We start from the raw sequence: 12,267 nt of genomic DNA on the forward strand, positions 1-12,267 counted from the left end.
TTTACCTGCAGGGAATTTGAGAATTTCCTAAAGACTAGTGGTATTCAACATTTAAGGGCATCTGCACACCATCCACTCAAGGGTCTGACAGAAAGTGCAGCCCAAACATTGAAGGCAGGCTTAAAGAAACAACCCACAGCTTCATGAGATACAAAACTGTCTTAGCTGCTATTTGATTATAGGACCACCCCTCATGCAGCTACAGGAATAGCTCCAGTAGAGTTGCTATTGAGGAGAAGACTGTGTATCAGGTTAAATCTAATTTTCCGGGACCTGAAGGGGAAGTTCAGGAGATGAAGTTTGGTGTAGGATCGATACTGCATGGGTAAAAGGCAACATGAGGTCAGGTCCCGTAACGTATTAAGTTTGGCTTGGTGCACTGGTCCTGAACAAGCACATGGACCATATGAAAGGTGACAACATGTAAACGGTGCAGGAGAAAAACGTGCCTGGCTCCTCAATATCTTTCATGATTGTTTTGGAACCCGTGGGTTCTCGCTCTCCATCGAGCATTGAAGATACCTTGGAAGCTGAGATGGACATGGCAGATGTCGCTGCTTTGATGGTTTTGCTGCCTGGAAGAGAGAATGAATTTCTTTTGAGCCACTTTGAGCACAAGAGGCGAGCTACTGTGTATTACATGCCACCCATATCAGAGGCAGAGTTCGAAGAATATGATCCAATGCTAAAGCACCACAGAAGGAGCTCCAAAAATATGAACCAGCCTATGACCTCAGACTCAGGGGGAGGGATGTAGTGATTGTAACAAGGTCAGCCAGCTGGATCTTGTAGAATATGAGTTTCCTGATTGAGGTTATTAATGTGGTCCATTCAGGGAGGTCTGGCTGACAGACAAGAACAGGAGTGTCAGACATCCTGTTCAATCTGAGAGCTGACTCTGAGGGAGCTGCATCTATGCTAAGGACCTTCCCCATATAAATAAACGGTGATTTGGTGAGGGGATATAAGCCTTGGTGGAGTTAATTCAAGAAGCGTATCAGCCATGATCGAATGGTGGAGTGAACTCAATAGGCCAAATGGTCTAATTCTGCTCCTATAATTTATGGTCTTATAGATTTTCTGAACATAGGAAAATTAAGGCCCTTAAGTGATCAATTAAAGATCACTTTAACTCACCTGCTGCTGCTGGCATGAACCATGCCCCATTTGCCACATGGGATGCTCCCACTTATACCATGTAAGCCTGTCAGCTCAGTTAAGGCTCAGTGATCAGCCTTCATAGAAAGCCACCCACCTACCAATGTCAAGGAAGCTTAAACTGGAACAGTTCTCTCGCCCTCCACAACCACATCCCTTTTCAGAGAGTAGGAGCAAATTACTGCAGATGCTGGAATCTGAACGGAAAACAAAAAATGCTGGCAATCACAGCAGGTCAGGCAGCATCCAAGGGGAGAAAGAGATAACACAGTGTGGAGCTGGAGGAACACAGCAGTCCAGGCAGCATCAGAGAAGCAGGAAAGTTGACATTTTCTGAAGAAGGGTCCCAACCCGAAAAGCCAACGTTCCTGCTCCTCTGATGCTGCCTGGCCTGCTGTGTTCCTCCAGCTCCACACTGTGTTATCTCTGACTCCAGCATCGACAGTTCTTACTATCTCCATGGAGAGAAAGCATGCTACATTTTGAGTGTAAATGAAGAGTCATCCAAACTTGAAGCATTAGCTTGCTGTCTCTCCATGGATGCTGCCTGACCCGCTGTGATCTCCAGCATTTTTGTTTTCTGTTCCTCTTCAGAGAGGGCTGTTTGCCTGGCTTCAGTGGCCCTTCAACCACTCACCTTCTTTATAGACCACCATCACTGATTGCTGCTCATTGCATCCTTTACTCCCAGAACTGGCCACCATTCCCCAAAGCTGTCTTTGTGGAGTTTGCACATTCTCCCCATGTCTGTATGGGTTTCCTCTGGCTGCTCTGGTTTCCCTCCACAGCCCAAAAACATATAGGTTAGATGGATTGGCCATGCTAAATTGCCCCTAGTGTCCAGGGATGTGCAGGCTGGGTGGAATAACCAAGGGAAATGCAAGGTTACAGGGATAGTGTAGGGAGGTAGATCTGGGATGCTGTTTGGAGGGTTGGTGTGAACTCGATGGGCCAAATGGCCTGCTTCCATGCTGAAGGGATTCTAATCTGAAGCATTGCTGGAACCAAAATCCCTGCTGGAAAATGTTAATTTCCAGATATAGAATGAAGACTGGAATGGATTTGACTCCAATGCTTCTGCATATAAATAACCTGCCTGTAGCATACTGCTTAGGTATGTGAAAGGTCACTATAAGTCGTATTGGAGTGCTACAAATGTCATCAAACATTTCCAAAGGTTAACGGTTTTAAAGCGCAATGGGGAGAATATTGGTTAAAGCCAAGGACATTTCCCTTTCATTCTGGTGTCATCTGTTGACATGTTGTTAAATTACCAAATAATATTTTAATGTTGTAGATTTGCACTTCAGCTTTCAAATTCATTTTTCAAAGACAATGTGATAAGCAATTATTTCCAAGCATCTAATGTTTTCTGATGATAGTTTTATAGCTAATTGGCCATCAAAATGAAATCCCTTAGCTTGGATTAACACACATTTAATTATTTGCAGGCTGGTCCCCGTTGACCAGTTAACCATGGTAAGATTGATCTGAATTAAAACTGTGTTCATTCTTATTCGGGGACCCTTGTTTACATTGAAAAACTGTAATGTTTATATTTCTCAGTCTACTAATAAACCCTTCAGCAAATCTGTACAATTATGGTTTTTGGAAGCTATTTCCCTCAGAACATTAAGTGTTTGTCTCATTCCTTTTATCACTTTTTGAAAGGTCTACAGATTTAAGAATGCAATTGATCAGATGTTTCTTCCTTCAGAGAAGAAGGTTGGCAGAATATATCCAGATAGATAAATTAATCATGAACTTCTTTCCCATTTGCAACATTTTACTTTGAACATTTCATCAGCAGAAAATGTGATATTCACACAAGCTTAAGTAAGAAATCTTGCACGGATCAGCAGCAAGACCTGCCTTAATAAGGCTGTGCCATCACACTGTTATATTTTTGCAAAGTGTATTGCCAATATTCCCTTCTGATGGGTCATCCTTGTGCATCAGTAAGTGATCATGCAGATAAACAGTACAATGATTTGAAGATATTGATATATTGAGTGTCAGTCATGAATTGACTGTGTACCCTGTTAGACTGAGGCTGCATGAAAGGGATTGAAGGCAATTGGGACATGCAGAGATCTCGGTCTGTTCAGATGAATCAAAGAGAAATATAAAAACCAAGTAGAAGAATTGCGATGAAACATTGGCTTTAATTTGGTGCAAAAAAGGTGTGTGTCAGAATTATCATGGGAATTCTGAGCTTCAACTGAATGATTGTCAGTTTTTGAACCTTTGATAAAGGTTATTCAAATTGTTACAAATGTGTTTAACAAGAATTTGCTCAGAGCCTTTCATTCTATGTTGCAATTGCTGGCACATGATGGCTTTTCACTGCACTTCTGGAAAGGTTACATTGGTAGAATGAAAACAGCTCTGTGAGATTCCATTCTTCAGGTTCACAAACTCTTCTGGCATTCAGCTAGCAGACAGATGCATTTATGATTGCTTGGACACTTTAGCCCTGATTTTCTATTACAAACAATCCAATTCAACTTGGTACTGGGTAGACAGGAAAAAAAGGCGATATCTCTAGCTCGCTAGAGATAAATCCACCTTGCAGTCAATGTAACTCCAAGGATGGGACTAAGAACAGTACCAATAGAACCATCTACTTCAAACAGCCCAGTGCATCACTGAAATATATGCTCCAAATCTTCTTATCTCCAGATCTTAGGAGACTGGATATTTGACTGGAGATTCATATCGGTATACTGCTGGTCTCTTGATGCACTGACCTACACATGGATTGCCCAGGAACTTTCAACTTTTGATGAACAATTCCTCTCCTCCCCAGGGACCCGTGTAAAGTTATCCAAGTAAAATCGACAGTCAGACACTTTGGGCAGTTCTGATGTACTTACATGAAATATTAGCCTGAAAAATACCTGGTCTACCAGTTGGATAACTACAGAATTGACCCTTCCAGTAAATCAACTTGACCCATCCGACCAAATCTTTGATCCACTAAACTATCCCTTCAACCAACTGCAACTTCACCCAACTGCCCACCCTATTCACTTGCCACCTTATCTACTCAGTTCACCACCCTATCCTTTCTCTCATTCATCCTCTCACCAATTCAATAACATTCCTACTGGACCTTTAAACTGAACATAGAGAAAGTAGTGCCATTAAAATAATTTTTCCTCCACTGCGATTAAACTCCCTGAGGGGTGCTTTGTCCCATGTTTCCGGTAAAGCCAGACTCCGGATATTTGACAAGAAATATGGAATGGCGACAAAGTGAGGAGGATACTTTCAGTGTAGCAGCAACCCAGTGGCAACTGCCACTACTCAGAAGATCTAGCCATTAAATTGTGGGTTTGTGCTAAGTTGTATTGTTCTTATATTAATGACACCCCAAAATTAATGGTCATCCAGGATTTCTAGCCAATTGTAAATGTAACAAAGGTCAGAGGATGAGCATATTGATATTAATGTGTATTTCTGCCAATTCTTAACTATTTTCTTCTTTTCTTGTAGTGTTTTCTTTCACGACTTGCAGTTTGAATTTCTGTTGACTGTGTATCACGTTCCATTCTCAGCATCATTACTATCACTATTAAATATGCTGGTAAACATGAGAATCAATGCAGGGGTACTAGACAGGAAAAGCTGCACTTGAGGTGTCATTTGTTCACTAATTTATGTCAACTCTCCCACATATGCAAACAAAGGTAAATAGGCCTCACTCAGAAGAAGTAAAAACCGAAAGAACCGTGTTTGCTGCAAATCAGGGACATAAACAGAAGTTGCTTGAAAAGCTCAGCAGGTCTGGCAACATCAGATCTGAGGAACAGGCATTGGACCTGAAACGTTAGTGCTGATTTTTCTTCTTCACGGATGCTGCCGGACCTGCTGAGCTTTTCCAGCAACTTCTGTGTCGTGGTTCCGAAATCATGAGCATTTTCTGGTTCCAGCCCAATATAAAACAAACGAGTGGGTAAAGGCAATTCTACTGGGTACCATGCTTGGTTCCTACCCTGATATGATAAGTATATTGTTAGTGATGGAGTCGTGCACCCTATGAAAGATCCACTTGCGGAAAAATGGTCCATTTATATCTTCTATCTTGAAAGGAATGAAGTCAAGAACATCCTTTAAAAAGCCTTTATGAATTTTATAGCTATCTGTTCTGAAGAGTTAAAATGCAGCAGATTTCATGCATCTTTTTCTTATGGTTTATTTTAGGGCAGAACTGGGCTTGATGGTAAAAGTGGAGCTAAGGGAATGAAAGGAGACAGAGGCTTGCAAGGATGGAAAGGTGAACTGGTAAGGCAAAACTGCATTTATGATCATAATTCATCTCATTTATTCAGTTAGGTAATGGGACAAACCTATTTTTAAATCAGCCAGTTTAGACACCTCTGGAGCAAGTGGGACTTGAAATGAAATCTCTGGCCCAGAGATAGAAACATTACCACCACACTTCAAACAGCCCCACAGACCTTAAGTACAGGGGATTCTGCTATAACTCAATAGTTGCGTTCCTGCACAACATTGCATTATAGAAAATCACACTATAGAAATAACAGGGTCTATGGGAAAAACAGGGTTGGGGCAGACCACCAAAAAACATGCAAAATCGCTCAGAAAACATTCAAAAGCCTAACACAAAGAATAACACAGTTTCAATATCTAATAAGGCAATAAAAGTAAATTTAACAACTTACTTTGGAAAAAAATGTCAAGATGACTTGATGAGGGAGGATGTTTTGAAGTTGCTCTGTTGCTAATGCAGGGGCTGAGGGTCATCATCATCATTACCAGCTTCAGGTGTAGTTGTGGCTGCAGGGTCAGGGCAAGAAATAGTTAATCCAGAAGTGGATGGCTGTGGTTCATTGTCTTCTGACTGTTTCTTGGGGGTTGGCTTAAAAGAGACATCCAGTTTTTACTGCTTTGCCCTTTTTCTTCTTTCATGAAGAAGCTGCTCATAGGATGCCAAATAAGATTTTATTCCATGAACTTCCACCCTGCTATGTTCTGCAATTTAATCATTGTCTTGTAAGAGCTGCAACTCCTTCTCAATTTCCCTCAGGGTAGAAGACAGAAATTGAAAGCTCTCGTGGTGCTGCATCCTGGACTTCATCTTCTCCATCTCCAGCTCCCATTAACCCCTCAGCATAAGTTGTTGCAGATCAACTGTAGAAAAGGCTTCACAGTGGGACTCAAACAGCTCTTCAACATCCTCACTCTTCACTTCTTCAAATCCAATTTGCTTTGCAAGATTAACACAATGTTCTTTGATTCCTGGGAGATCCTCTGATGGATCAAAGGTTTTAAAATCTTGAAAAAATCTAGGAGAAGCTTTCACCAAACTGCATGCAAGCAATCCTTACTGACATCACCGCAGGCCTCCATGATAATGTCAATTGCATTCTCGATGTTAAAGCTCTTCGAAAATTGAAGAACACTGTCCTTATTCCCCTTAGTGGCTGCACTCAGCCTCTTAAATATGTGCCTTAACTAAGAAGCTTTAAAAGCTTTTATTGCACCCTGGACCATGAGTTGAAGGAGAGAGTTTGGAACTGATGGAATTGTGTTACAGACAACACAAGTTCACATTTTAGAAATAGCACAGCCCTATTTGTCAGTCCTGTTACAGCCAATTTGTGTTGCTAGAACATGTGTTATAGGAGAACCCACTGTATATGCTTCATCAGACCTACTCCTTGATCCGTAATCAATTTTGTAGTGTTCAGCCTCACTAGCTCCAAGCTTCCAGATTATGTTGTGGGGTTTGGGAACAGATATGCTCTTAGTCCACCAAGATAGAGCTGCAAGAGTGTGACACATCTACACAAGAAGCTTACAACACAATATGATGCAGCACATCAGCCCACCAAGCCTATGCCAATTCCTACTTATTATTTAAACCCACGACTTATTGTCAATGTGCAGCATCTACCCCTCTGCCTCACATTCATTTATCTATCAAGATATACCTTAGGTTGCTGACGTCCATTGGCGGTGCAACCCAGCTTCTGTGAGTTAAACTTTCCCTGCACTACTTCCCCAAACTTTTCTCCTCTCACTTTGAATCTGCATCCTCTTGTAGTTGAACTTCCCACCCTGGGAAAAGCCTCTAACTATCCATTCCATCTACGCCTCTCATAATTTTGTCGACCTCCTTCAGGTTGCCCCTCAGCCTCTGTCTTTACAGTGATAACAATCCCAGCCTATCCAACCTCTCCTCACAATTAAAACCCTCCAGGCAAGGCAACATCCCAGTAAATATTCTCTGTACCCTCTTCAAAGCATCCTTCTGGTAATGTCATGACCAGAACCATACGCAACACTCCAAATGTGGCCTAAGCATAGTTTGTGTAGCTATAATGTAACTTGCCGACTCTTAGATTCAGCTGGCCCCGGAATGCAAGCATTCTTGACCATCCTATCCACTCCTATTGCTAGTTTTAGGAATCCGTGGACCATTCCTTCTGTATATCAATGCTCCTAAGAGTGTAGCATATAATTCGCACCTGAATTTGGTCTTTCAAAATATATCACCTTCCATCTCCCCGGATGAAACTCGATTTGCCATTTCTCTGGCCAAATCTGCAATCTATCTATATTCCATTGTATCTGATGTCCACAAATCCAGTAATGAGACTACCCACATTTTCCACCAGATCATTTATATATATATTACAATCAACAAAGGTCCCAGCACTGATCCCTGCGGAAGACCACTAACTCCATTATGAAAAGCATCCTTCCACCACGAACGACTCTCTGTCTTCTATGACCAAGCCATTTTTGTATCCATATATTCAGCTCACCCTGGATCCCATGAGACACTACCCACTGTACCAGGCTGCCATGAAGTATCCTATCAAATGCCCTGCTAAAGTCCATGCAAACAATATCCACTGCCCTTCCTTTATGCTTTGATTGCAAATGTAAATGTGGTACAATTGAGAGTTTTCATTTTGGGCAAATGTGCCAAAAAAATTGTTGCTATGAGAAAACTTTTAAGATGTAACTGCTGGCACATGTGAAAGTAAATGCAACTTGAAGAGCTTTCATGAACCAGCAAAATTGGTAGAATCTCAAAATCTCTGGGGATGTGGCCAGATTTGAGAACAGGACAGAGCCCTGGAAAGCTTATCTTGAAACAATGTAAAAGATTGACGAAAAGAAAGTAATATACATGTTTGGCCTGAAACAAAATGCCTTAATTCTTAACTTGCATTAAAATCTCCCCTCTGATATTTTGCATTGATATTACTTTCAGAAATGAGGTATACTTCTACCCCAGGAGTATTATAATGCCAGATTTGATAAAAAGGGCAGGCAGACTTGAATTTTTTATGCTGTTTGCAAAAGAGGACAAGACCAATTATAACCTTCATGTGAAGCAGAGTTAGTGGCTGGGGGGACAATCAAAGCAGGCATTATGTATAATTTAGCAACTGACTTGATATATATCTGATGAAGTCTTACTTGGTTTTCATATTTCCTTTGTGGACTTTGCATTTGCCCTCTCCCGATCCATATGTAATATATTTAAAAGGGTATGCAAACAAGGTTAGGGGACAATTCTCAGATAATTACATTTTGATACATTTGCTGTATGATGTCAAAAATAAAGTAGCAGTTTGGTTTTATGAGAAGAGTCTGCTGCACATATTGCACCCACAGCAATGCTGAAGAAAATCATTGATGCCTAGGTTATCATTTCCCGCATAGCAGCAAGTGGGCGTGAAAATTATCAGCAGTCCCAAATAAGCCTCTGAGAATTTCTTCGTTAAATTGCTTAATGAGGTACTTGCCTCCAAGCTTCACAGATGCACACCCACATAAGATCCACACTGTTGGGATTCTGTGATTCTATGATCACACAAACAGCAAGTTCAGTTAACACGTAATAGCTTAACTAAAGTAAAACTTTTTGCAACACAGCAATGGATGTCACCTGAAAAACTTGGAAATGTTTTTGGTATGTTAAACTGTATGTGCACAACCTTAACTTTCCTCATGACAAATCAAGTTAGTTGGCAGCTCAGGCTTCCTCTTGTGTTGTGTTTTCTGTCTCATCAGAAAGGAGGATTCTGTTCAAAGGAGGGTGGAGAGATGTAATTACTTTATGCAAAATGTAGTGAAATGATACATGTTAAAATTTCCTCGTGTCAAATGAATCTGGAAAATAAATTATGCAGTTGTTCCTTTTAAATTCCTAATTTTCTGTCTATGTACTGAGAGGGGTGAAATAATTCCACAAAGGTTAGTATCAGTCTGCAAGTCTTTGGCTTTCATACCGCCTCATTCAGAGTCAGCTACCAACATGTCAGCGTCTTTGACTCTCCCCTTTTTATACGTCAGCCAGAGCTCCCTGGTTGGACCAGATTAACACCCCCAATCAGCGAACTCATATTGTCTGAGGTCCAGCTGTCTGACCTCGTCACAATCACTACATCCCTCCTCCTCCAAGTCTGAGGAAATAGGCCGGTCCTTTATCTCGGAGAGCTTCCTGGGTTGTTTCAACAGCGAGTTAGGTTCCTTCAACACAGTGTCCAATAGGGGCGGTGTGGAACATGCAGGAGCCTGCCTCTTGTGCCAGGAGCACCTCGGTAGAATTTCATTCTCTTCTTCTGGCGGCAAAGCTGTTGTGGCATCTACATCCATCATGTCCAGCTTGGATTCTGAGGACTCACCAATGCTTGACAGACAAGGAGAACTCTCGGGTTCTGGCAGCCTTTCTGACTGCCCTCAGGGGTAGGGCATGTTTTGCTTTGATACAATTTGCAAATTCATGGTTTTAAAATGATTCACATGCTTGTTTAGGACTGTTGCACCTACCTGAACTTAAAACGTCACAGGTCCTGACCTTGTGACAGCCATACCTTTTACCCATGATTTCATGATTCTTACATCAAACTTTGTCCCTTATCAAACTGTCTCTCTCTCTCTCTCTCTCTCTCTCTCTCTCCCCCTCCCTCTCTCTCTTTGTGGGGTCTCATATCTGCATTAATGTCCCTGAAGCCATTTCACCCTTCCCCAAGGTCCAGGAAGATCAGACTTAATATGTAGCAGAGTCTTTTACCCATTAGCAACTCTGCCGATACTAGCCCTGTAGTTTCATGTGGGATGGTCCTATAATCAAAAAAGAATCGTGATGGCTTGGTGTCTAGCAAGTTTGTAGGCTATTTCTTCAAGTAAGCCTTCAAAGTTTGAACTTCACCTTCTGCCAGGCCATTGGATGACTGGTGTTTACCAGCAGGGAAACAATGGTCCATTATATATGACGAACACTTCTGGGACTATATGTAATGAAAAAGATGCATACCATTTTTCTATTGTATGCATGTCTAATCACTTTGAGTGGGCATTTACAATGACAAAAAACATTGAACTTCTGAAAGAATGTGCATAATTGTAATGCAACCAAGTTTACCTGGTCATTCATATGGATGTTGGAGAGATACTGCAGTAATTTTTATCCTTGTTGGTACTCTGGACACTGCCCACCAATGCAGCTATGCCTGCATCCAAGCCTCGCCACTAGGCATAACAGCTCACCGACATGTTTATTTTGGAGACTCCTGGATGGCTGTGGCAGGAGTTGAGCCATTATTAGATGCGATGTTTGCTTGGGACAATCAATCTTGCTCCCAATAACAATATGCCAACCTCTACTGTGAACTGGTCTGTCTGGGGTCCAAAGCAGTTTCAAAGCTAGTTGTGACAACCTTTTGTTTACTCGCATCACCACCGGGAGTTTCAGTTTTGAAAGGACTAGATTCTTCTGCATAGAAAGTCTGATAAGTCAACTGTGACTCTGAGCATGTCCAGAAATTTTAAAATCATTATAGATGCTTCCACTGGGGGTACTAACCTGTTGTGCATTTGCTAATGGGAGGCATCTTAATGCATCCACTTTTGCTACTCAGCTTCCTGGACAGCATTCTAAGTTATAATTATTAGCACTTAGTGTTAGGGCCTACCACTGAATGTGGCCCAAAACTCTGAGTCACACTGCCATGTCAAGTTTAAGCAAACCAAATAAGGGTTTACAGTCCATCAATTCCTGAAGCATTTTAGTGTCTGGTGCCTCAGGGAAGTTTGGCTCCTAATTACAGAAAAAGCTGCAGCTTGACTGGTTGTTAGGAGAATTAGTCATCGCTTTTTATCTGCCATGATGTTGTTTGCTTAGAAAAAATAACACCTTCTTTCCAAATACCAGAACCAGTTGTCATTGGCAGGGCCAAAAGAGTAAAGCTTCCCAAACAAAGGACTGATGTAACAAATTCTTACTCCAACTCAATGACAACTGATGCATATGAGTTTCTTCTAGAACATGTTTTACTCCCATTGTGACTGAAATAACTCCACAGGGAATAGTATGCATCTCAAAGTCACCCTTTATTTCCACAAGAATGGTCTTTGATTTTAGTCGTGCCCCTTCAGAGTCAGCCTCCAGAGATTCAATACCTCTGACTCTCCCCTTTTTATAGATCAGCTAGGACTCCCTTATTTGACCATTCTAACAGCACCAGTCATATTCCATGAGGTCTAGCTGACCAACCTTGTTACATTCAGTACAAGGGGTGTATGGATAATTTCCTAATTGGATACTGTAACAAAATTTATATTTCTTTAAGCAGTGAATATTTAAGAATATGTAATCCTAATAGGACCATGTTTGTCAGGTGTGCTGTTTACAGCTGTGAGTGGCACACACTTGATGTCCTAATGTGTATGCTTATTAGCCATAGCTTCACATTGATAGCGTGAACAGCAGTCCTTAGAAATCACTGAAGTAAGAATCCTGCACCTTACTACGATACAGGCACTAAATCTGGGCCGGATCCCTGGGTATGCTACTGGGGGATGAGAGATAGTAGGAACTGCAGATGCTGGGGAATCTGAGATAACAAGGTGTAGAGCTGGATGAACACAGCAGGCCAAGCAGCATCAGAGGAGCAGGAAGGCTGACATTTCAGAAGGGTCTGGGCCCAAAACACCAGCCTTCCTGCTCCTCTAATGCTGATTGACCTGCTGTGTTCATCCAACTCTACATGCTACTGAGGGATCATGTGATTTGGTCTGCCTGTTCTGGTTCTCATGGCCTTTGAAGATGGCTGTGCCATT

At 41.7% G+C, this 12,267-nt stretch overlaps 1 protein-coding gene across 11 annotated transcripts in view; it reads left to right on the forward strand.

Annotated features, from left to right (window-relative positions):
* Window positions 1-12,267, forward strand: part of LOC125463397 (collagen alpha-1(VII) chain) — a 377,348-nt gene that overhangs the window by 268,115 nt on the left and 96,966 nt on the right. For all 11 annotated transcript variants that reach the window (XM_059654498.1, XM_059654507.1, XM_059654500.1 and 8 more), the window contains one exon: window positions 5,365-5,445. In XM_059654498.1, coding sequence (XP_059510481.1) covers window positions 5,365-5,445 — 81 coding nt within the window. The remainder of the gene's footprint in view (window positions 1-5,364; window positions 5,446-12,267) is intronic.

The sequence above is a fragment of the Stegostoma tigrinum genome, chromosome 25 (genome assembly GCF_030684315.1).
Source record: "Stegostoma tigrinum isolate sSteTig4 chromosome 25, sSteTig4.hap1, whole genome shotgun sequence".
NCBI classification, from domain to species: Eukaryota; Metazoa; Chordata; class Chondrichthyes; order Orectolobiformes; family Stegostomatidae; genus Stegostoma; species Stegostoma tigrinum.